Source organism: Aquarana catesbeiana, linkage group LG03, assembly GCF_042186555.1.
Source record: "Aquarana catesbeiana isolate 2022-GZ linkage group LG03, ASM4218655v1, whole genome shotgun sequence".
In the NCBI taxonomy this organism is placed as follows: Eukaryota; Metazoa; Chordata; class Amphibia; order Anura; family Ranidae; genus Aquarana; species Aquarana catesbeiana.
In genome coordinates, this window is record NC_133326.1 from 218687403 (window position 1) to 218713586 (window position 26184).

The 26184-nt window shown below is 42.5% G+C and overlaps 1 protein-coding gene across 3 annotated transcripts in view; it reads right to left on the reverse strand.

Moving 5' to 3' along the window:
• Positions 1-818: 818 nt before the first annotated feature.
• ASB15 (ankyrin repeat and SOCS box containing 15) overlaps positions 819-26184 on the reverse strand; it is a 59032-nt gene continuing 33666 nt past the window's right edge. Inside the window, exons 4-11 of one of the 3 annotated variants that reach the window (XM_073619776.1) lie at positions 21298-21353; positions 21078-21209; positions 18639-18797; positions 14143-14388; positions 8536-8707; positions 6379-6949; positions 3218-3371; positions 819-1571 (exon numbers count right to left, since the gene is read on the reverse strand). In XM_073619776.1, coding sequence (XP_073475877.1) covers positions 1396-1571; positions 3218-3371; positions 6379-6949; positions 8536-8707; positions 14143-14388; positions 18639-18797; positions 21078-21209; positions 21298-21353 — 1666 coding nt within the window. In that variant the 3' untranslated portion in view covers positions 819-1395. Of the gene's footprint in view, positions 1572-3217; positions 3372-6378; positions 6950-8535; positions 8708-14142; positions 14389-18638; positions 18798-21077; positions 21212-21297; positions 21354-26184 lie in introns of those variants that run through there. The other 2 variants (XM_073619778.1, XM_073619779.1) reach the window with 2 other exon arrangements.

Genomic DNA, 26184 nt, shown 5'->3' on the forward strand with positions numbered 1-26184 from the left:
TAGCATAAACTGAATGGTTGGTGATGTGCATAAGTCTGGCAGCAGCATTCATGATGGGCTGAAGGGGAATAGCCTATGTAAAGAATGTATTGTAATTTGTCTCATTGTGATTATTTCCTGTTATTTCTACCATCACAATGCACAGAAAATCAGACAGCAGGAAGGCAGGTCAAATCTGCAGAGATGTTTCCTGAAGACTAGTGGCAGTAGCGTGTAATGAGCTGAAGGGCACTTTTGCTCAGCTTGTAGCTTTCTATTATGGTGCATGTGCCAGTACTCTATTTCATAAAAAAACAAAGTGTGACCATTTTCTTTCTTACCTGGTGTATGTCCACAGCCAATTTACTGGTGATACACTGTGTCTGTAAAATCATCGCTAAACAATTTTTTTTTTTAACAAACCTCATTTAGGAAACCCTGTACGCTATTCACATTTTTTCACTACAGGTGGCAATCATTGAAACAACTTAACCAAGTACATAGGTAGCCAGGAGGAGCTGCTACAATGGTACCTGCATTGGGCCAAGTCTGGCATAGGCATTAGTGTGCCATTACCGTGACATCCTCTGCCTTACTGGCAAGGCACTATTTTTATATCAAAGCACCCTGGAGGATTTTTTTTTCTTAAACAGAACATAAAATGTTCATAAAATGTTATAAATGTCAAAATAAAGAAGCACTGCATTAGTTAAACATGATAGCGATACAATATTAGGCTTTTTCAAGATGGATTGAAGTTTTATTTATAAAATTGTATTATAGTAAACATATACAATCCTAGAAAACTTTAAAAAACATAAAAATATAGATATGATGGCCAGGTCATTTGAATTAATTTTGTGTCATATGATTAAATAAAGTGATATTCTGATATTCTGTAGTATCGCAGTGTGGCACAGGTACAGGGTCCCGGGCTATGTAACCTAGATCTTAACAGCTTTCCCACCAATAAAAAATTATGCCATTTTAGGCAAGTGTCTAACATTTGCCCTCATTCTGTAAAAAGTTCTAAGTCTGAGATATAGTATCTCTAGCAGCCAATCACAATCTGTCTTGTATTGGTCTGACTACAGTAGAATTAATTCTGATCAGATGCTATGGGTTATTGCACTTACATACTGTATAAGAGCTCTTTATTGATAGTAACATAATACTTTCAGTAAAATCTGATCAAGGTGTTTGAACTCCATATAGATATTTTATATAAATGCATATGTCATTGTTGTCTTTGCAGATTATTACACACCCAGGCAATCCTGGAGCCCCTTATCCTTGAGCATCATAGCAATCACATGGTCTGCTACTGCTGTAGTTACACCCTCACACCAGACTATACATATACATTACTCATTGTAAAGTAGGAAATTACATTTTTATTAATAATTACACATACTATCACATATCAAACTGCAGTCCCTTCCCATATAAATCATACTCTTTATACAACAAATATGATTTAAGAAGTGGTGGCAAAAGAAATCCCTTCATTGATGATTGACTCTGCAATGTCTCCAACCCAACAAGTTTGCGAATCTTAAGGCGGCACAAGTGCTTCAGTGGACGTGGATTTCCTACAGGCATAGCACATTATGAAAAGAAAAGAAATAATCACATGATTTGGTTGTAAGACTTGTAGGATATATAGCCCTACTTGATTATTTATTGTATACCAAGGGTGTCCAACTTTTTGACTTTCCTGGGCCAAATTGGAAGAAGAGGAATTGTCTTGGGCCACACATAAAATACACTAACAATAAGGATAGCAGATGAGCAGAAAAAGGCTGGCAGATCACAAGTTAACGACCACTGACATATATAATGTACCTATCTGAGTAATACAACTTCATTTTTCTATAATGCTTTTTATTTTAACCACTTCAGCCCCGGAAGGATTTGCCCCCTTCCTGACTAGGCCATTTTTTGCGATACGGCACTGCGTCGCTTTAACTGACAATTGCACAGTCGTGCAACCTTGTACCCAAACAAAATTTTTGTCCTTTTCTCCCCACAAATAGAGCTTTCTTATGGTGGTATTTGATCACCTCTGTGTTTTTTTTGCGCTATATACAAAAAAAGAGTGACAATTTTGAAAAAAAAACAGTATTTTGTAGTTTTTGCTATAATAAATATCCCAATTTAAAAAAAAAAAAATTTTTTTCCTCAGTTTAGGCCGATATGTATTCTCCTACATATTTTTGGTAAAAAAACAAACAAAAAAATCGCAATAAGCATATATTGATTGATTTGCGCAAAAGTTATAGCGTCTACAAAATAGGCGATAGATTTATGTCATTTTTATTAATATTATTTTTTTTACAAGAAATGTCGGTGATCTGTGATTTTTATCAGGACTGCAACATTGCGGCGGACAGATCGGACACTTTTGCCCCAATTTTGGGACCATTGACATTTATACAGCGATCAGAGCTAAAAATAGTCATTGATTACTGTATACATGTCACTGGCAGGGAAGGGGTAACACTAGGGGGCGATCAAGGGGTTAACTGTGTTCCCTAGGTGTGTTCTAACTGTAGGGGGGATGGAACTGACTAGGGGAGGAGACAGATCCGGTGTTCATACTAAGTTGATACTTAGAATGAACACACGATCTGTCTCCTCTCCCCTGAGAGAACTGTTATTTGTGTCCCGCCGGGCACGCGCATCGGCTCTGGGGACACACGGTGGGCGCATGCGTGCCTGCTGTGACCTCTTAAAGAAGCGACGTACAGCTACGGCGATTTGCACAGCCGTGCCAACCTGCCGCAGTATAACTGCGGCGGCTGGTCTGCTAGCGGTTAAAAGTACTATAAAAGTACTAGTGCGATATGTGACACTGTTTTTGATAAACTAACACAGCCATATCTGCTTCGATGGATGTAGTAGTGATTCTCAAAGAATTCTTAAGGTGTTCATGAGATAATTTGGTTCTAATTTTGCCCTTTGTGTTTTTCCATCTTTGAAAATAGTTGCTCACAAATATAGGTGAGGCTGAATAAGACGGGACTGTGAAGAGTGGGATATTTTTATTTGGGAAGATAAAACGTATAAAAGTCCAGTAAAGAGTCATATTTTACTTTGGCTGCGTGTGTTCGCTAAGTGTATATATATACTGTATATATTTTTTTAAATTCCCCCCCAAAAAATCAACTTTGGACCGCTTGGACATCCCTGATGTATACAGAGGTGCATAGATTCTTCACTTCTAGTATCATCTTACCTATAATCTCTAGGATCTCCATCCACTCCTTCTGGGTTTCAAGCGCGGCTTTCATTTTTGTGCATATTGGAACATAATCCATATAGTCTACTAACACCCTAATAACTTTTCCGACCAAATGCTTCATCCAGGACACAGTAATAAAATCACAGAACTGAAAGAGACAGAGGATCAGGTACATAAAATTACATTAAACATTACAGTAAATGTTTACCCTATAAATATTTTTATTTGACCCTCATGTGTTACCCCATTATGTGTGTCTAAAGAGTAATATGGCATTTCTAATGTATTTTATATACTATGGGGTTGATTTACTAAAACTGGAGAGTACAAAATCTGGTGCAGCTCTGCATAGAAACTAATCAGCCTCCAGTTTTTTTTGTCAAAACTTGATTGAACAAGCTAAAGCTAGAAGCTGATTGGCTACCATGCAGAGCTGCACCAGATTTTGCACTCTCCAGTTTTAGTAAATCAACCCCTATATGTTTGAGAAAATGTATTGTATTCATTTTTCTTTGGTATACTCCATTTAAAAACTGTATTTACAAGTGTAGCACCCTCTAGTGTGCTAGAAGAGTAGTACATTTTGTAAGAGGGGAATGACTCAGAATAGAACTGGATGACTCACAGGTGGTGTCACCAGGACCTCCCACTTCTTTCCAGAATGTTCTGGTGTTTTCTGGAAAGAGGTGGAGAGGGGAGGTGGAGTCACCTGGGATGTTCTGAGGAGCCCTGACCAATCCCCAATCTGGATTGGCAGGGGGCAGGCCTCCTTAAATACCCAGGCTCAGCCCAGCTGGGAAGAAGTTGATCAAATAGAAAATGGAGTGTTAGGCTGTCGGGGCCTTGGAGGGAGCTCCCCAGTCTGGGGGTAACCTTGGGCCTAGGCTTGGGTGTGGACAGGACCCTCTTACAACCCACAGAGGTTTCCTGACCAGAAGGCAAAGGAGGAGCAAGAGAGGACAGCGGGAGAACACTGCCAGGCAAGTCTCCAGGAGTTCCACAGAAGCAGCCAAGAGGGCTGGTGAGTGTACACACAGTTGGGAGGACTGGGAGGCACACATGAGAGGACTGAGATGCAGCAGTCTGGGATGGGTGCAGAGCCAATCTGGGAGGATTGTGGTGGCACGGGCAGTGGAAAGGAGCAGCTGCAGCCAGGAGGGCTGAAGAGCCTGAAGAGGTGGTACTGGGAGCAGTAGCCACAGGGACAGCTAGCACTGGAACTTTTTTTTTTGCTACACCATAGGGGCCCGTGGTCCCTGCCTGCAAAGGGCATCTGCTTTAGGCCTGGATGAGCCAGTGTCAGGCCTACTAATCAGTGCTAGCTGGCCTGGGAAGTGCAAGAAAGTTATATGCTAGAGGAGTGTGGAGTGATAGTTTGAATTTGCAAGCAAAGAAGTGCAGGAGGAGAAAGGAAACTGTATATACAGTGGGTGTATATAGTTGTTCCAAATATTGACTGACCATCATCTGGGCATCTCATAAATTCCTTATTCCTATCCAAGTTAAATTCCCCTCAATGAATAACAAAAAAAACAAGTGCAAAGACTGCTGATGATTGCTGATGCTAGATGATTGAAAAGTGTGTGCCTGGCTGGGCAGGGTGACAGGGGGAAGTAAATTGCGCAAGATGCTCATAGCAGGCAATCAGACATCTGCTTGCAGCAACAAATAGATCAACCACAGAAGTGGCCCAATAAGGATGATGGAGCAGCAGTACTGAGAAGCAACACAGGAATAAAAAAATGTAAACAAGTGTAGTACCCTCTAGTTAGGTAGTTAGATTTTTCTATAGGGTAGGAAAATTTAGCAGGCCTAGCTGGTGTTTAGGCCTGTTTGTTTTTATTCTGGGCTGGGAGTGGCTCAGGGCAGGGCTGGATGACTCACAGGTAGCATCACTGTCACCTCCCTCTTTTTCTAGAAGGTGCTAGAGAGGAGAGGTGGGGCTGCCTGGGGTGTTCTGAGGAGCCCTGACCAATCCCCAAATTGAATTGGCAGGGGGCAGGCCTCCTCAAATACCCAGGGTCAGCCCAACTGAAGGGGAGTTGTCGGGTGGAAGAGATGGAGTGAGAGAGTGTTGAGACTTTTGGGGCCTACAGGGAGCTCCCTAGTCTGAGGGGGGGAGGGTGACCTTGGGCCTGGGCTCGGGTGCGGCCAGGAGGAGAGAAGAGATCCTGGAACAGAGGCACATGAGAGAGCTAGGAGAGGACAGCGGGAGAGAGCACTGCTGAAAGACTCCAGGGAGGACAACTGGTCACAGCCAGGAGGGCTGGTGAGTGAGGCACAGTCAGGAGGACTGGGGAGGCACACCTGAGAGAACTGGGAGTATGCAGTTTGAGATGGGTGAAGAACCAGAAGAGTGGACTATGGTAAAAGGGGCAGTGGAAGGAGGCAGCCAAGAGGGCTGGCAGGGCCTGAAGAGGGTTTCCTAGGATCAGTAGCCGAGTTGAGGACAGTTAGCACCAGTACTATTTCTACATCACAGGGGCCCGGGGCCCCTGCCCACAAAAGGCAATTCAATGAGGCCTGTCTGAGTTAGTGTGAGGCCAAACCATGTGGTGCTAGCTGGTCTAGGAATCTGCAGCAATTGAAGTGCTGGAGGAGTGAAGGGAAAGAGTTGTGCTGGAGAGGAGACTGGAGTGTATATACAGGAGTGTATATAGTAGTCCCAAGCAAATTATACTGAATCTTTCTGGGCATCCCATAATTTCCCTTTCCTATTCAAGTTCAATCCCCTCAATAAAAAACAAAAAAACAAAGCTTATGGACTGTTCTATGTGTCTGAGTGCCTGAGAGAAGGAGGCCGGGCTGGGCAGGGTGGCAGGTGAACCACAATATTCAGCAACCCCCTGCGGGTACATGGCTACACAATAGTTTATTTTTTTTAAAAATGGAAATAGTTTCTTATGCATAGTGCTTTAGAAAACTAACTGTCACTCAGTTAAGCCCTGTATACACGATCAGAATATCGTACAAAAATTTTTCAGGGACAAATTCGAAAATTCTTCTCGTACGATGCCAGATCAGACGATTTTTTTTAATTCAGAACAGTTTTTGTCCGAAAATACAATACAAATACATTAAATCACTTCCGAATTTTTATTCTGTCGTCTGTTTGCCCATGACTTAATTGCAAAGTTTGCACCTACAGTACTCACATGGCTGTCTTTTATGACACACGATGTCCAGCCTGGTAGCACTTCTTCATCAGAGACTGACCATAAATACGAGCCACCATAAATGTCCCCATGCATACAATCAAAGCACTTCTCAACCTGATATCCATTGTTTAACAACAATCGTAGCATGATCTCATCACTGAGGGCATACTGTATTGCACTAGGAAAATGAGTGTCATTCACAGTTGTGAAATAACAGTTGACATCAGCCTGATGAGCTAAGAGCAACCTCACTATTTCATGGTTTCCAAAACGCACAGCAACTAGCAAGCAGTTTAAAGGGTCTGCATTTGGATCTGCACCAGCCTTCAATAGCATTTCTGTGCACAAAACATCTTTGTTAGATACTGCAAAAAATAATGCAGTTTTTCTTTTATCTTCGTAATTATCAGATATGTGTTCCGCCAAAAGTTCATTGGCATCAAAGCCATTTTCAAGAAGTAGCTCCAGACACTGCACACTCTGGCCATCCGTAGCTGAATGAATGGGACTTAGACCGCTTTTTTTAATTGCATGTGGTGATGTCACAGGAATAAGGTACTTTAGGGCTCTAGGAGAAAGAATGTAAATAGTTTATGTTTAAAAATAAGCAACTGAATTCATAAATATGCTAAAAGAGTACAAAAGTGCTATTGTCCTTATATTTTATGTACACCACACAAGCTAATTAATTACATCAAAAACATAAACCATCTACCTATAATTAGAATTACCAAGGAGAGGCTTCCACTTATGTAAAAGGAATCTATCCCTTGCTGGCTTGGAATACTGACAAATATCACTCCATAGCGAGGGAGAGACAATTTGCAGGTCCGGTGGAGGCTAGTGTAGAAGAGACTCCATAGCAAAAGATAAGTGCTGTGTTTGCAATCCTGCTGCTAGAAAGTTGCTGACAGCGACAGGATCAGTGTGTGAAATGGGCCTTATAGTTATTCCTTATGATTTTAGTCTGGGTTACACCAAGCAATGCAACCTTCAGTAAATAATACCCAGAGCTCATTTAGAGTGGATTGGCCTAAATATATTGGCCTAAATTATCTCTTTCAGGATGAGGAGTCTTGGCTGTTTTTAGACTCATGACCTTTACACACGATAGAATTTTCCGACAACAAAACCGTGGATTTTTTTCCGAAGGATGTTGGCTCAAACTTGCCTTGCATACACACGGTCAATGTTGTCAGAAATTCCGAACGTCAAGAATGCGGTGACGTACGACGAGCTGAGAAAAATGAAGTTCAATAGCCAGTGCGGCTCTTCTGCTTGATTCCGAGCATGCGTGGACTTTTGTGCGTCGGAATTGTGTACACACGCTCGGAATTTCTGACAAGTTTTGTTGTCCGAAAATTTGAGAACCTGCTCTCAAACATTTGTTCTATGGAGCATACACACAGTCAACAAGCTCACATCCAACATTTGTTGTCGGAAAATCCTATCGTGTGTACAGGGCATCAGACTGCCCTGTACACACGATAGGATTTTCCGATGGAAAATGTGTGATAGGACCTTGTTGTTGGAAAATTTGACCGTGTGTAGGCTCCATCACACATTTTCCATAGGAATTTCCGACACACAAAGTTTGAGAGCAGGCTATAAAATTTTCCGACAACAAAATCAGATTGGTTAAATTCCGATCGTGTGTACACAAATCCGATACACAAAGTGCCACACATGCTCAGAATAAACTAAGAGACGAAATCTATTGGCTACTGACCTGTTTATAGTCCTGTCATACGTGTTTTACGTCACTGCGTTCAGAACGATCTGATTTTCTGACAACTTTGTGTGACCATGTGTATGCAAGACAGGTTTGATCCAACATTTGTCGGAAAAAAGCCATGGATTTTGTTGTTGGAATGTCCGACCATGTGTACAGGGCATTAGATTAGGAACACAGGGCTTTGGGGAGGTCTAACCTACTAGAAAATCATTTTGGTGTATATGTGGCTATCATGCATCAAAAGTGACTAGCAGGGGACTACATCAAGTAGATTACTTTTTTAACCCACAAAAAAAAAAAAATTTGAATCTCATTGGTTGCTTTTGGCTTTAAAAATACTTGAGACATTTGAGAAAAAAAGCCTTTTAGTCCATGCAAAATGTTATATAATATATGTATATTTATAATGCATTTCTCACAGATAATGTCCTTTATAGGCTGCTTTGTGTATAGGGAGATATCCTTCTTTATCTGGCACATTTCCACTTGCTCCATACTCCAAAAGAAGAGACACACAGTCTGGGTTTCCTCCTTCAGCTGCATCAGACAGCACGGTAGAGCCATCATCCGCTTCTAAGTTAATATCACCACCTAAAAACAAAATGACTTCTTTTAGATATTGGAGTAAATGTAGGTGACAAGGGCATGAACATTAAGCTAAAAAGAAATAGTGAAATTTGCACAAGAGGGTTGAGCAGTTGTTGCATCTATTCAATCTTTACATACTTTAAAACTGCACAAGAAACATCAGTTAAGCACTGGATGAACCATCAGAAAAGACATACATTCAGAGCTTAAATGAATGCAGTGGCATGCAGAACATTGGATTGCGATGTTTCATAATATACATTCTATTTTGATATGAGAGATTTCAAAATGAAATAAACACTGAATACCAGCATAGGGAGTCATTTTCTGCTACTTGCATTGTAATGTAAGTGTAACCTGGACTGCAGCTGATAACTGCTGTGGAACTTTTTCCTTTGTTGCTGCTGTATTATCCTTCTGCAGTGTGGACAGGGTTAAACTGAATTTTCATGAATGCAGAAGTGCAGCAGCCATCTTTAAAGTGTAACTATACTCACCTTCTATCCAGCCCTGTGCTGTCCTGGAGCTCCTTGCTAGCTTCTGTCATCTTCAGCCGGATTGGCTCCCGGGTTCCCGAGCTACAGCCATTTTCACTGGCCCAGCCGAGATGACGTCACTCCTGCACATGTGCAGGATTTCATTGATCTCAGCATTGCCAAAAAGTGTACACTGAGCTGTGCGTGTGCAACTCTGTGTAAAGGGCACACAGGCAGGTGAAGAACATTAAACATATAGAGAAATAGTATGTCTTTTCTGCATTGAAAATCTTAGCTGTTTGCCAAGTTTTTCTTTTCCTGTTTAAAGTTCTACTTTAAGGAGCACTTTGTATTTGCTAGTCTACTGAGTGTATCCAGTGCAGAGAGCAGCCATCTTGTATGGATATGGAGCAGCCTGGCTTGTGGTGATTGGCTAATGCAAAAGAGCAAGGAGAAGTATGGTTGATAGGCCGGTGAGGAGAGAGGAGAAGGCAGTCTTGAAACAAGCAGGTGTGCGTAAGAATTTGAGTTGCTGCTGTATGAACAGTTTCCTGCCATAGCTGACCACAATCGCGTGAGAATTCAGAGAAGCAAAGTGACCGAGAACCGTCTCACTGGGAGGGTGTGATTTGGATGCCTGGTGCGATCAGACTGTGTGACCCACCACTAGTAAGGAAGGAAAAGAACTGTCCCAGCAGGAATGAAAAAAAAGAAATCATCAGCAACTTCTAGCCCTGTCTGAAATGAACATGGCTTTTAATGAATCAGAGCACATGTCCAGAGACCCAGAAAAGGGTGCCCTGGGACTGGTAAGAGACTTACATCATACAAGTTCATCTGTTGTCTGCTGGAAACTATTGTGCTTTCTTCAAGGGCTCCAACTTTGCCTGCTAACAGGTTCTTTGTTTTTTCTATTCATAATTCACTGGCCAATGTCACAAAATGGGGACTGTTATAGCTAGTTAGGAATGTCTTTATATACTGTTGCTAGATAAATCCAGTTCAATTCTCTTCATTATTGTTAGTCAGAATACTGCAGGTGTTTAACCATATAATTCAGAGGGACGTTATTGTCTTATTGATTGTTTGAATAAGTATACTTGCTAATCATCTCTATTTTTAGGCTATGTTTGGCCTAATAAATTCTTTAACCACTTCTGGACCAGCCGCCGCAGTTTTACTGTGGCAGGTTGGCTCGGCTGGGCAAATCGACGTTACCTTACGTCGCTTTTCCTTACGTCGCTTTTTCACTAGGTGCGCCCACAGCATGTGCCCGGAGCTGATGTGAGTGCCTGGCGGCCACGATGACCGCCGGGCACCCGTGATCGCTCATGACAGAGTGAAAACCGGGATCTGTGTGTATACTTTCAGGGGAGTAGAGACAGATCATGTGTTCATACTAAGTATGAACACCGATCTCTCTCTCCTAGTCCCATCCCCCTTACAGTTAGAACACAGTGAGGGAACCCAGTTAACCCCTTGAGCGCCCCTTAGTGTTAACCCATTCCCTACCAGTGACATTTATACAGTAATCAGTGCATTTTTATAGCACTGATCGCTATATAAATGTCAATGGTCCCAAAAATGTGTCAAAAGTGTCCATAAATCTATCCCCTATTTTGTAGATGCTATAACTTTTGCGCAAACCAATCAATATACGCTTATTGCGATTTTTTTTTTTTTTTACCAAAAATATGTAGAAAAATACATATCGGCCTAAACAAAGGAAATAATGTGTGTTTTTTTTTTTTTTAAGTGGGATATTTACTATAGTAAAAACTAAAAGACAATGTGTCTTTTCAAAGTTGTCGCTCTTTTGGTTATAGCGGAAAAAAATAAACTTGTTTGGGTACAGCGTTGCACGACTGCACGATTGTCAGTTAAAGCGACACAGTGCCGTATTGCAAAAAAAAAAAGGCCTGGTCATTGAGCAGCCAAATTTTCCAGGGCTGAAGTGGTTAAAATATCTCAAGGCATGCCAGTAAATGCTGGGTGAGCAAAGTGTGTTATCTTCAGGTGACAAGGTATAAAATATAAACTATTGTATTCTGAGATAGTGTTAAAGGGGTTGTATAGGTTCGATTTTTATTTTTTTAAAATAACAAACATGTTATACTTACCTCCACTGTGCAGTTCGTTTTGCACAGAGTGGCCCCGATCCTGCTGTTCTGGGATCCCACGGCGGCTGTCTCGGCTCCCCCCGTTAAAGCTAACCCCCTCTGGGAAGCTCTTTCCCCAGGGGGTTAGCTTGCGGGTGTGCTCCTGTGTCATACAGTTGGCATCCATAGACACCAACTGTATGGCTCGGTCCCGCCCCCCCCGGCGGCCGTGTCATTAGATGTGATTGACAGCAGCGCCAGCCAATGGCTGCGCTGTTATCAATCTATCCAATCAACGGCCAGACTCAGTGGAGAGGAGGACGCCGGGGGACGCGCACAGCAGGTGAATGGGCTCAGGTAAGTAAAACAGGGGGGCCCATGACAGCGAGGTGTTTTTTCACCTTAATGCATAGGATTCATTACGATGAAAAAACACGAGCCTTTACAACCCCTTTAAACACAAAGGGAAAGCTACTTGCAGGAAAATTAAAGAAACATTTAACATCCCGTGCACAAAATAACTTTTTGGAGCTATGACTAGGTTACATTATTAAAGGTCCTATTTCACAACATAGGCTAAAACAGCTACTGGAAAACCCCATCTGTAATAATTAAAGGGAGTGTATAGGTGGTTTTGTTATCTTATTCCTTTAGCTTTATGTTTTGTTATTGATTTATACATTAATACTTTAAAGTGAATCACTCATGTGCCACGTCCGTAAAATTAATTAGAAAAGAAAAAAACATAGATATAACTAATGAATAGACAATATAAAATTATAGAAAAGGTATCCATAAAGGGCTCCATATTGTACAGGTCATAAAAAGTAAAGTTTTATGACGTACACCATATGGAGCCCTTTTTCTTTTTGTTAATATGGTTTTAATGTGACAACGTTCCATTTGTCACTGGTCCCCTGCACGGACCCTCAATTGAGGTCTAATCCTTACCTGCTTGGAGGACCTGTCCGAGTTCTGGATATTTGGTTGCCATACCAGGATCCATACTTGCTGATCGACCCTACGTCTGCTTCTGGAGTCATCTCTCTACAGGCTCCGTCTACCTCTGAGTTGGTACTACCGATGAGCATCTGGCTTTCGGCCAACATAAGCCCGATTGACCCACTGTCGTATGACAGGTGGGTCCACCTTGTCTGGTAAAAGTATTTATCTACAACCTTCCATTAGATGAATGTCCATCCTGCTTTGTATGTGCCACAAAGTCATCTCCTTGCCTACATCATCCTATCATTTGTCACTGAGGACTTTATTATAGCCATTTGATTGGACATAATATCTATGAAGTTCATTCATACTTCTTTTTTTCAGTGTTTGGACTCTGTCATGTTATAGTCTCCATACACCATTATTGTATTATGTTGTTTATCACACCCTTACGAGGTTCTGAAATGTATTACTTTGTGTCATAGCACTTACACTCACCATTTGTTTTGATATACCTTGGCCCACCACACACATGGTGTTCCATTTAGGTATATTCAGCGCTACACTTTTGTTTTACAAACATAGAGAGTTATACAACAAAATATATCAAAGAATATAAACATTATATTTTACAATTCTATCAAAATTGGTAATGCGTTCATATTCACCTGGACTCTCCCTGGATGGGTGTCATAACACCAGAATAACCAAAGCCAGGATTTCAAATTTGAAATATATACCAAAAGGTAGCTACAGAGCAGGAGGAGGAGGTGTTATATAGCAATCACCTATAATGGATAGATATATCAGTTGCCATCTCAATGTAAAACATATATCTCAATAGAGATATATGAATAGGGGGCTGTAGTACTTACTTCAACCTCTAGGGGCAAAATGAAAGCTTGTATGGTACACTTACTTGACATGAATAAAATATTCGCTGTATTGCAGTCAGTAGTCACATTCACATCGAATAGTGAGTATAGCCCTTCAAAAACTTTATAGTTGCATGAAGGTTATCTACTTCACAGCTCTAACTGCATAAATCCACATCTCCAATGTGTGTCCTGGGGAAGCGATCCAGCGAAACGCGTTGCCGCACAGGGGCTCACGCATGTTTTTGATGCCATACTGTTAAAACATCATTCCTTTTCTTGGGTATATGTAATGTCCGTCTTTTCTGGCCATTGCGTGGCCATCAATGGATGATACTTTTTTTATAATTTTATATTGTCTATTCCTATGTATCTATGTTCAATAAAATCCAATTTTTTTAAGATAATACATTCCAATCTGCTTCCAAAGTCCAACCCAGAGGTTTCTTTTTTGATTTATACATTAATTTATATATTTTTCTTATGCTAGATCAGTGGTTCTCAACTCCTGTCCTCAGGACCCACTAACAGGCCAGATTTTAAGTGTTACCTTGGGGAGATGCAGACTAGAATACTGTAATCACTGAGCAGCAAATGATAACACCTGTGATGTATTTCAGTTTTCTTGCAAACCTGGCCTGTTAGTGGGTCCGAAAGGCCAACAGTTGAGAACTACTGTGCTAGATAAATATAGAATTGCTCTTGTCCATGTTTTATGTTCTAATATGAGCCAATAGGTGGTGCTGTAGGCTCCTTTTCACATGTTTTCCAGTTTCTCCTTACTGCTATAAGTCTACGGCTCAACCCAAAAGCTACACACCTCTCTTCACCATCTGTTCTTATTAGAGACAACTGACTGAATACAACTTATACTGCACTCTGGAATTTTTGAAGTGAAGACAGACTGTCGTGAAAGACAGTCAGCCCTACAGAAATTAAGTATTTTTCTTTTCTTTTCTAACTATTTTGTTTTAAATCAATAATCCACAAAGTAACACTGTTTCATTAAAAATGAGAAACATATACACTGTATTTGTACATACCCTTATGAATTAACTGTTCAAGGGCTTCACATTGACCAAACTCAGCAGCTACTCCCAGTGGTGTGACTCCAAAGCCATCCCTAAGACTGACATTTGCACCATTCTTTATGAGTAGGGAGATCAGATCATTGCGCCCCTGCTTTGCTGCTTCATGCATTGCTGACCAACGCCTTACACATGGTTGGTTAATGGTGCAATTGTAACTTATCAGAGTAATCACCATATCATAACTTCCACTCCTTACAGCTGGAAAGTAAAAACAACAAAATACAAATATCAAATATACAAAACCATTAGGCTTGTTTCACACTAGTGCGAATTGGATGTAGGTTTCCCCGCATCCAATTCTCACAGCAGGAGATAGAGCTGGTTCACATATCTCCGCAGTGGCTCTGGTGCGATTTGCACAGGAGCGCTGTGTGTTTCAGGTCTGAATTCAGCCAAAAATTCGGGCTGAAATGGGACCTAAAACGGTGAACGAGGACGCACCAGACTCCTGCTGTGAGCCGCTGCGTGCTCATATATGAACCCAGCCTTAAAGAAAAAAAAAGGCCTAATGCACTGAAGTATCAGTTCTAAGGCACAATTTACTATAGTGGCGTAAAACCTATCTTTAATGTGCTTTTTTGTGTGTTTTAGTGCATGTCTTGCTGCATTTTTACTCATATTTCCATAGCCCCCAACTGTCCCTGATTTGGAACAAAATCCCTCTGTCCCTCTTTCCTCCTCATTTGTCCCTCGTGTTGGTCTGATCTATATAGTTGTATATAAAATGCACTATTTATCTTTCAAAAATTGTTCCCCAGTGCTATACTTTTCACCCAGTTTCTAAACTGTCTAAATTTCAAAACCCAATATAAAGGAATAGTAGTAGTAAAAAAGTATTTGTGGGTTTAACCAATAATGCTTTTGTACAATTCTCCTTTGGGGGGCCTGTGCCCCTATATGTTATTATATTCACACATTCATTTTGTCTATAAGGCCCCTTTCACACGAAGGGTCTGATCAGGTCCACCTGCCAGTTTCGTAAATCTATAGAATTTGCTAATAGGTGTCTCTCATTCTAATCTCAGAAAGTTGGGAGGTATGTATTTGGCCTCAGTAAAGTGTAGCATATGTAGTAAAACATGCATTAAACCAAGTACATTGTAATACTTTACTGTTTGCATCTGTCCTTTGTAAAATTTTCAGAAAGCTTTTAGGTCTAGAACATTATTAGGCCCCTTTCACACGGGGTGGACTCTGTTATGATCAGCAGGGGATCTGTGGATGACAGGACCGTGACTGCTCAGATCCCCCTCCATTTTTTTTAGCAGGCCGGATCAGATTGATGGTAGGCGGGTATAAACGGACACAAGTCCGTTAACACCCACCAGTCCATAGGGGTGAATAGAGGGTTCGATCAGGTCCCCCTGAAAAACTGACAGTTGGACGTGAATGGACCCTTCGTGTGAAAGGTGCCTTATAGACAAAATTAATGTGTGAATATAATACATCTAAATCAGACCAATCTGGGAAAAACCAATAATATGAATACAATTATCCCTAGCTGAATACAGTATGTATTAGGACAGGGGTAGGCAACCTTCGGCACACAAAGCCTCTTTTGCTGGCAGTCGATTTCCTCGCCATCAGCAGAGAAGTGTCAGTGAGACACTAATGCATTCCAATTTCAGAATTCCCCACACCGCACCTGCACTGAGGGGGAGGCACTGCACCCTCACACATTGTAAAAGATGGGAAACATTGTTTGGCTCTCTAACTTTGCTTTAGCTGCGATCATCAGTTTTTGTGATAGGGAAGATCACTTGGTTGCCACTAACAATCTCAGAAAGAAGGGATTTCGCTGTGATTGAGAAAACCACAATCAGGTGACAGTTTGTGGAATTACTGTTGAGCTTCTGGGAACTTTGTTGAAATTATTCCTGAACCCTTGCGTCGCTTACTACTGAACCCCTGCACTCTGTGTCCCTTTAAGCCACAGCAAGTATTCAGCGCAATGAAAATCACACCCAACCACTTTTTCTCTGCTGTGGGGGCCCAACTTTTGATCCTGTACATAGATGAGATGAGGGTACAGTGGTGGAGCAGATGAGAAAAGGGTACAGCGGTGGGGAAAAAGAGCAGGAAGGGTTCAGAGGTGGAACAGAAGAGCAGGAGGTTACAGCGGTGGGGCAGATATGCAGGGAGGTACAGTGGTGGAAGAGGTGAGAAGGGGGTTCAGCAGTGGGACAGAAGAGCAGGGGGTACAGTGATGGGCCAGATGAGCAGGGGGGTTCAGTGTTGGGGCAGAAAAGCAGAGGGTTAGAGCAGTGGGGTGAATGTGAAAGGAGGTGTATTGGTGGGGCAGATGAGCAGGGGGTTACAATGGTGGGGCAGGAGAACAGGGGGAACAGTGGTGGGGCAGAGGAGCAGGGGGGTACAGAGGCAAGACAGATGTGCAGGAGGTACATTGGTGGGGCAGATGAGAAAGCGGGTTACAGTGGTGCGGTAGATGAGCAGATGGGTTCAGTGTTAGGACAGATGAGAAGGCGATTCAGTAGTGAGAAAGAAGAGCATGGTGATACGGCGGTGGAGCAAATGTGCAGGGAGGTACAGTGGTGGGGCAGATGAGAAAAGGGGTACATTGATGGGGCAGATGAGCAGGGGGGTTACAGTGGTGGGACAGAAGAGCAAGAGGGTACAGTGGTGGGGCAGATGGGCAGGAGGTAGAGTGGTGGGAGGGATTAGAAGAAGGTTCAGCGATGGGACAGAAAATCAGGGGGGTAAAGTGATGGGACAGATGAGTGGGGAGTTACAGTTGTGAGACAGATGAGCAGGGGGGTTTCGGTGTTGGGCCTGATAAGAAGGGGGTTACAGTGGTGAAAAAGATGAGCAGGGGGGTTCAGTGATGAGGCAGAGGAGAAAGGAGGTACAGTGGTGGGACAGATGAGCAGGGGGTTACAGCAGTGGGGCAGAGGAGCAGGGGGAACAGAGGTGGGACAGATGTGTGGAAGGTACAGTCGTGGGGCAGATGAGAAAGGGGGTTACAGTGGTTGGGCAGATGAGCAGATAAGTTCAGTGTTGGGACAGATGAGAAGATGGTTCAGTGGTGGAGCAGATGTGCATAGAGGTACAGTGGTGGGGCAGAAGAGAAAGGGGGGACATTGGTGGGGCAGATTAGCAGGGAGTTACAGTGGTGGGACAGAAGAGCAGGGGCTACAGTGGTGAGGCAAATGTACAGGGGTTACAGTGGTGGGACAGATGAGCAGAGGGTACAGAGGTGGTGCAGATGTGAAGGATAGTACAGTGGTGGGGCAGATGTGCAGGGTAGTACAGTGGTGGGGCAGATGAGAAAGGGGGTACATTGGTGGGGCAGATGAGCAGAGTGGTACAGTGGTGGGACAGATGAACAGGGGGTTACAGTGGTGGGGCGGATGAGCAGGGGGGGGTACAGTGGTGGGGCAGATGTACAGTGGTGGGGCAGATGCGCAGGGGGTTACAGTGGTGGGGCAGATGAGCAGGGGGGTACAGTGGTGGGGCAGATGAGTAGGGGGGTACAGTGGTGGGGCAGATGAGCAGGGGGGTACAGTGGTGGGGCAGATGTGCAGGGTAGTACAGTGGTGGGGCAGATATACAGTGGTGGGGCAGATGTGCAGGGGGTTACAGTGGTGGGGCAGATGAGCAGGGGGATACAGTGGTGAAATAGATTTGCAGGGGGGACAGTGATCTGAGATGTGAAGGTACATGAATTGGGGCTCATCTGAGGCGTGAGAGTGCAGGATGTTAATTTCTCACTACTTAAAGTGGAGTTTCACCCACTTTTACAACTCTTCAGCATCCCTCACTAAACTGTGCACTGTAAACGAATTGGATATTTAAAATTTTTTTTTCTCAGCACCTACTGTATATTTGCTGTATTCATTTTTCACTTCCGCCTCCCTGGCCGTGGCCCATCGCATCATTTCCTGTTTTCAATGCCTGTTGGGAAGGGGAGGCAACTTCCTCTGACACTGTCATTGCTATGGAAACATGACCTGAAACCTATTACACTGCTTGTGCTGCACTGAGCATGTGCGAGATCTGCAAGGATGAGATCCAGGAAGAAATACAGTCTGGCTTCAGATGCCCACACTTAAGATGGCCACGGCCTGCTATAAGTTTATAAAGCAACAAACTACTGCTATAAACTAACAAAAAAGACCTTAGTTTACAGACTAACTTTACTAGAATACATTAAGCTTGTGTATTATAGGGGTATTTTTATTTAAAAAGTATAATTTCGGCTGGAAAACCACTTTAAGTCGTTTACAGCATTTACTTTATAAAAAATCCTTTTCGTGATTGAGAGTGTGAAGTTGAAATTTTTTGTTATAAAGTCGGCACGCTAAATTTCTTTGAAAAAAAATTTGGCACACTGTGCTCAAAAGGTTGCCTACCCCTGTATTAGGAAATATAGCATGGATTCTATTTACATATTGTTATTTTTTTGTGAGCGTTATTGTAGCAAATCTTACCAATTAGAAGTGGTGACTCTCCTCTGCGGTTCTTGGTGTTTGGCCAAACTCCTTTCTCTAGAAGTGCCTTCACATTTTCCACTAGTCCAGATTTTGCAGCAAGTGTAAGTGGTGTTTCACCATCATTAGTCTTCTGCTCCCACTGCGGTTTATATATGGCTATATGAGTACAGCTAATTACTTTCTAGTATTAAGCACAGAATGCTGTGGTTGACAGATTTAGAAGATTATAGACTTTGTCATTCATATTTGTAACATATAATAGATTACCACTATGAAAATCTCTTTGTGAAACAGGCATGCATTATGACATCTACCATTAAAAAATGGATCCTCCTTAATAGCAGCGTTCAATTGTATTAATTAATTAGTTTAAATCAAGTTACTTCTTGAAGCCAAAAATATACATTTTCAAGTTTGTAGAAGGTGGGAGGTGGCCTTGCTAGGGGCAATGATGTGACACAGAGACATAAGAATATATGGTACACTATATGTAAGTATATCGGTTGTGGTGGACTAACCGCTTAGGACTGGTTTACACTGATGAGATTTCAGATGCGAATTGGGTTGCATTGAATTGCATTACAATGGAAATAACATTGCTTCCAATGGTGACCGCTCACATCAATGCAGCACAGCTGCAATGCGACTTTGGCAAATGGTCCTGTGATACTTTGGAATGATGCAGTGCGATTTTGTCATCATAGACTTCAATGGAAGTGCATCAAAATCGCATCTACATTTGTTTTTTTAAAATTCATTTTTGTATACAATTTTTGCCAGTTGTTAGGAGCAGGCACCTGCTGGCATCCTAACAACCACTGACAGTGACAACAGGTGATGACACAAGGGGCAGTTCTCCAGGTGATGTCATCGGATGGCCATATCCCATGGCTATATAAGAAATGGAAGACAGCTGGAGACAACATAACAGAGGAAGACAGCAATAGAAGAAGATCGTTTTGTTTTTAGCGGGTTAGCGGCGGCGAGAAAAAAGAGAACACAAGGAGAAGACAGCTCAAGGAGAAGATAGCTCAAGGAGAAGACAGCTCAAGGAGAAGACAGAACCAGGGGGAGAAGAAACTACCGGAGGAAGAAGACATCGGTACTGGAGGAAGAAGACATCAGTCTCAGAGAAAGAAGACATGTTGGAGTTACGACGGGGCGACATTTTACATTTTTAATAAAGGACTTGTCAAAAACCATCTCTTGTTTTTTTAACACTTCTCTACTTTTTGGGGTGAATGGGTACTCACATGAGGGGAGGGGGGATCCGGGGACCCCCACAACCCTGGTCAGTGGAGACCCTTGTCCCCATCAACAGAGCCCCCTGCCCCAAAGCACCCATCCCCCCATGTTCAGAGCATGTGGCCTGATATGGTTCAGGAAGGGGGCTGGTCACTTGTCCCCTCCCTTATCTGACCTTCCGGGCTGCATGCTCAGATAAGGGTTTTATGTGAATTTGGGGGGGGGGCTCCACGCCATTTTTGTGTGTGGGGGGGTGGTCCCCTCTGAATCTATACTAGACCCGAAGGGCCTGGTATGAACCTAGAGGGGTCCCCACGCCGTTTTTTTCATGTATTTTATTTTTGCATTCAGCTGTCAGCAGGGAATCCCGCTGACAGCTGATTATTTATCGGTTGTTAAGGACGTGGTGGCCGGCTTCCTGGCCCACTCCTTAGCAAACAGCAGTGTAAAATGTGTTTACAGTGTGTTTAAAGCGGAGTTCCACCCACTTTTGAAAGGTGGTCTTAAACGAAAGACCACCTCTCCACTCCTTGTTTTTGGATAGTAAAAAAATTATTTTTTTCTTCTATAGTACCTTTTTATGAAGTACAGCCTGTACTTCCGATCCATCTGGTCTGCGGCGCAGGATGTCATATCCTCTTGTGCGGTGAGTCCCCCCCCCCGCTGTCTTCTGGGACCTGTGTGTGTCCCAGAAGTAAGCTGGCCATTCACAAAGCGCTGCGCGACTCGCGCATGCGCAGTAGGAAACAGGCAGTGAAACCGCAAGGCTCCACTGTCAGTTTCCCTTAATTAGAATGGCGGCGACTGTGCCCGATCCGATGGACTGAATGGCCTTGGGGGGCCGACATTGTGGCTCCCTGGACGGGCAAGTGTCCTTATTTAAAGTCAGTAGCTACAGAGTTTGTAGCTGCTAACTTAAAAAAAAAAAAAATTGCGGGTGGAACACCTCTTTAAAGAGAAAAAAACCTGTAAAATGCAAAATGCATGAAAACTGCATGTAAAAACGCAAAAAAAAAGAGGGCTTAAAAACACAAAACACACTAAAAACATGCCTGAATAACACATCAAGGGCAGCTGCATAGATGTGAACCAAGACTAAAGAGTTAGTAAGTTGAAATTTATTACATTTTTGTTTTTTGGGGTTAGATATGCTTTAAGTCACTAGGATGGTGTGTATTTTATACACCTTACCATCAAGAACAATTTCTGTAATTTGCCGGACTGGTTGGACTACTGCTTCATGTAGAGGAAACCACCCTTTCTCATCAGCTTCATCCAGTGCATACTTATATTGCATGTATTTCTGGAGTTCTGTGATTTCACCTAAACACATTACACATCAGTTGTATCAGTTGCAGTACTCATGATTGATTGCATCAATTAGAACAATAACAACACCTCTTTCGCTTACCTTGTTTTATTGCAGCCACAATTTTGCGGTGTACCTCACTTGTTGGTACAAAGCCACTGTGAAAAAATGGGTTATTATGTTAATTCCGTGCACCCAGGTATCTTTGAGCAGTAAATATATATATATATATATATATATATATATATATATATCTTGTATCCTGACTAAGTAGTCAGTGGGAAACCCAGCAGTCTAAACAGGAATTTTATTTTGGGGTAAAATTAGACTTTAGCAGGAAAGATGCTTATCTGGACATATTTACTTGTAGACATCTGAGGTATTATAATTTAAAATATGAATGATTGTCGAAGAATGTCTGTGCCCATTCTATGAACATTAAAGCAGTAATAAACCCCAAAACAAGCATTTATTATTTTGCAGCTTACCAATTCTTGTGTATACTTTTTTTTAGACTTTCTTTCTTCTATTTATTCTGGCAATCCACCCAGTAAAACTTTTAACCCAAAAGGAAAAAAAAAAGTTTGCTGTAACTGATTATAAAGTGTGAGCTGGAATTTGGCTTCAATTTGTTAGCATATTTAAATCTACTAATATATTTAACACTACCCCCAGACAGACAATGCTGCTGTCTACTGTGCCTCCTGTTCTCATTCATCCAGACTTGTATCTCAATAAGGCCCCTTTCACACTGTCGGACCGTTCAAGTCCACCTGTCAGTCTATGGAGCAATGGATGTCAGCAGTAACAAGTCCGCTGACATCCGACCTGGTCTGATCCGCTAAAATCAGACGGATGCCCCTACGTATCATCCATCCCTGGCGGATCGGGTGAGATCTGATGAAAACGGACATGCTGTCCGTTTTCGTCCGATCTCTCCATAGTAAACAGTGACACTCGACAAGCCCCTCACTGACTGCCGGCGGAGAGAGATCTCCCGCTGAGCTGGCAGACAGAGGCGGACTCCGAAGCAGCGGATCCACCTAGTGAGAATGATGCCTAATACTGGGGGTGTGTTACTGGTCAAATCGCCAGGTGAAAACGGTAAAAAAAGCCAAAGAAAACAAAATACTGCTTTAAAATATTTACATATTGTTAAAAAACAGTAAGGCCCCTTTCACACTCCATTGGAGTCTGCCTGCTCAGCACAGAATCTGTCTGCTGATCCCCACGGAGCAGGGGAATGGATGGTCTGTGTCCACTCCGCTTATGCAGAACAGACACAGCCTGCTCTCCTCTATGAAAGTAAAAGAGAAATTACCGCGCTAGCCCAAATAAAATGAAAGCAGCTAACACAAATAAGGACAAAATATAAAAACAGAATGTGGAACACAGTATAGCTCTGAATGGCAACAATAGTCATATAACCAGTGCAATATTTCATAAAGTGCGTGTGAATCATATAGAGATGGTAGAAATAAAGTGCTGTGTGCAAATGTGCAAATACAAATGGCCAGAACTACTGGGAAATAGAGTCACTGGATAATATGGTGGATTTAGATTAATGTAAAATGGTGACCATATATATAATGAAAACAGTCCACACTTTGCAGAAAGAACTCCATGATGGTATGTATTCAGAAGTGAAGGCAGGTTCAATGGCCACAACTGGGGCACCTCTATGGGCAGTTGATGTGAACGGATCGCCTGTCTGTTTACACCCAACTGCCATCCGATTCCATCTGCCAGATGGATGAGGAACAAATCCCCATCCGTCTGTTTTTTAGTGGATAGGATCGGATGTCAGTCGGTGTCAGCTGACACATATCTGTTGACACCCGCCACTCCATAGAGGAGACTGGAGGGTCCAATCAGTCTGCTAGTGTGAAAGGGGCCTTAGAGAGCTTTAAAACAAGCCATCACTGACCTCTCTAGCTGCATGTACTTTGAAGTAATTTATTCTCAAAGATCACAAGGACTCTAAAGCCTGATTTCAGACAGTTTCTAACAGCTTATATACACCTACTGTATGTTTACATTAGAGGGCTGCCCAGCTGCCAAGATTCTCATCTCCATAGAATCTACTTTTTCGAGCTACAAGCTTCAAGCAACACTACGCTCAGATGTGAACAGGCACAATTGAAAACCATGGGATTTTGGATCATTTTGGAGTGTTTCAGAGCTTCGGGCTACAAAATGCCTAGGTGCGAATGGGCCTAAAGGACAAATTTATGTACCATCCTCTTTTGCTTGTTTCTGAGATGGACCAGGGACTATGGACTATGGACTGTTGGATTTGTGTGAGCATAGAGCAGTACAAGCAGTACACATGATTGCAACCAACGTGCACTGCTTGTTTCAAACAAACGGGGGAAAAGCAGAGGTGCAGGAGTTCACAGATGTCATCAGAAGGAGGCAGGAAACCAAAGTAAGAAACTATTTTATGAATATTAGATAACAGGGCCATTAAGTAGTGGATGCATATTGACTATTTTTGGAGAACTAGGATATTGTTTAGTGTTACTTTAAACGAGAGGACAATGGGTGATGTTTTGTTTGCATAACAATACGTGTAAAGCAGGATGTTCTTCTCCTAATTTTATCCATGCAAAACAATTCCAGTTATTTGGCACCAGAGAATGAGCTTCTAAATCTGAGACTATTCCGTGCAACAGAGCTGGTCATCAGACATTATTGGTCTATGACACTGAATTCCTTCCAAGCCTGTATTTTTTACTGAGCTTGGGAAGATTAATTGCTGGACTATGTTTGAAACATTGCCATTATCTGAAAGCTTGTTCCATTATGTTATGGTGAGCAGCCTATCCATTCTGTCAAGAGAATACTACTGCCTTTATGTTTGCATAGGCTAAATACAAGTCAGTGTTACTCAAGGACATCAAGTTTAAACAGAATATCAAGTTAATTTAAGAGACACTGTCATTCGATAAAACAGTGTTAACAACTAAACAGTATAGGAAAGTGCATTTTTAATACTAAAATTGGCCATACACTATGCAAATTTCAGCCAATTCCTGATTAACTGGCTGATATTCGCTACATAGGTGGCCCTGACAGCCCCCTTTTGACCGACATTTGATTAAAAAATTTGAAGGATGGACATGCCCTAAAGTTAAGAGATAGTGGATACAGGTATACGCTTTGGTCAATTCATTGCTCCACACTAAATTTGCAAAAGAATCCCTGGAAGCTCTTTTGCATCAACCAATCCGAACATGCCACTCACCAGGAACGTGCACTACTTACTCATATTTTCATGGCATCTAAACAAACAATAGTAAGGGCATGGAAATCAATAATTCTTAATTTTGATGAGGTGAAACACTGCATACAAGGCACAATGGTTATTGAAAAGCTTACAGCAATCCTTAACAACACCCATGACAAATTTGTACGTATCTGGCAGCCTTGGCTTGACCTCTTTCCACCCTCTCAATTGACTGTGTGCTTTTTGGAGCTTTGACTATATGCCACATGCTATGTCATCCATGGCACTAGCCTAAGGTGCTTCCCTTCCCTTACCTCCCCTTCCCTTCCCTACCCCTCCCCCCCCTTGTCCTTACTGGGTTTTTCCTTCTCCTTGCTCTTCTTTCTTTTCCTTTCTCCATTTCTTAGCTGAGTCATTTGTTTCCCTTTTTTGCCTATCTGCAGTTAACCATTAGCTAGTAGTTAGATCTTTCCACTGTCTAATGCCCTGTACACATGACCGGTTTTGCCGTCGGAATAAACTCCGATGGTTTCTCCGACGGAACTCTAATGGTATTCCATTCAAGCGGTCTTGCCTACACATGGTCAAACCAAAGTCCGACCAAAGTCCGACCGTCCAGAACGAGGTGACGTACAGCACGTACGACGGGACTAGAAAAAGGAAGTGCAATAGCCAGAGCGCCACCCTTTGGGCTCCTTTTGCTAATCTCCTGTTCATCTCGTGTTAGTAGAAGTTTGGTGAGAGACGATTCACGCTTTTCAGCTTTCCTGCTTTTTCAGTCCGTTACTACTCTTCAGTTTGTGCTTGTGGGTTTGTATCTGCTTTTCAGAGCGTGTAGACAGTTCGTATCTGTTAATTCAGTGTGTTCTTGTCCGCTCGTTTCTGATTTTCAGCTTGCTCTTCACAGGCCTTTCTGTTCTTCAGTGCGTTGTGACCAGCCAACCGTTTTGAAGCCATGTTGTGTGTACGTACTCATCGTAGAATTCGTGTTGTGTGGAGGCTTGGTGTTGGGGTGCATTCTTTGACCCAAGCCCAGTTCATGAACAGGGTGGGGAGGAGTTCATAGACCAAGAATTGGTTACTCTAGCATAACAAATTCTCTCATATGCCTTTGCTTCGTGAGCTCCAGGAAAATAATCCTGATAATTTCAGGAACTTTCTCAGGATGACGGATCCCGTCTGTTGGCTTTGCTGACCCCTTATATTAGCAGGCATGATACCTGCATTCGGCAAGCCATCACTCCGGAGCAGAGGCTAGTCACCACGTTGTGGTACTTGACGACTGGGAGAAGTCTGCAGGACCTCAAGTTCTCAACAGGCATCTCCCCCCAGGCTCTGGGGATCATTATCCCAGAGACTTGTTCTGCTATTATTCAGGTCCTGCAGAAGGACCTGAATAATAGCAAGGTAAGTTTTCTTCTTTAACATCACATTCTATGTATTTAATGTTTGCTAATGTTTTGTATTTCTTTCATCATTCCCTAATTACCATGATTGTAATATGCTGTGAATGTCCTCTTTGTCCTCATGCATGCTGTAATCTTTTAATGCTCCTTTTTTGGCCTACATGCATATTTTCCTTCACTAACCTCCCCAGCATGCTATCCTGGGCCCATATACACCTAGCCTAGTCACTTAACAATGTATTTTGTCAGCTCCATTGTAGTGCTTTACCCCAAACACCCCCTAAAATGTGTACAAATGCTATTGTTGTCCTTAAATTCAGGCAGAGTGCCAGAGGCTTTTTTTGGGGGGCTCAA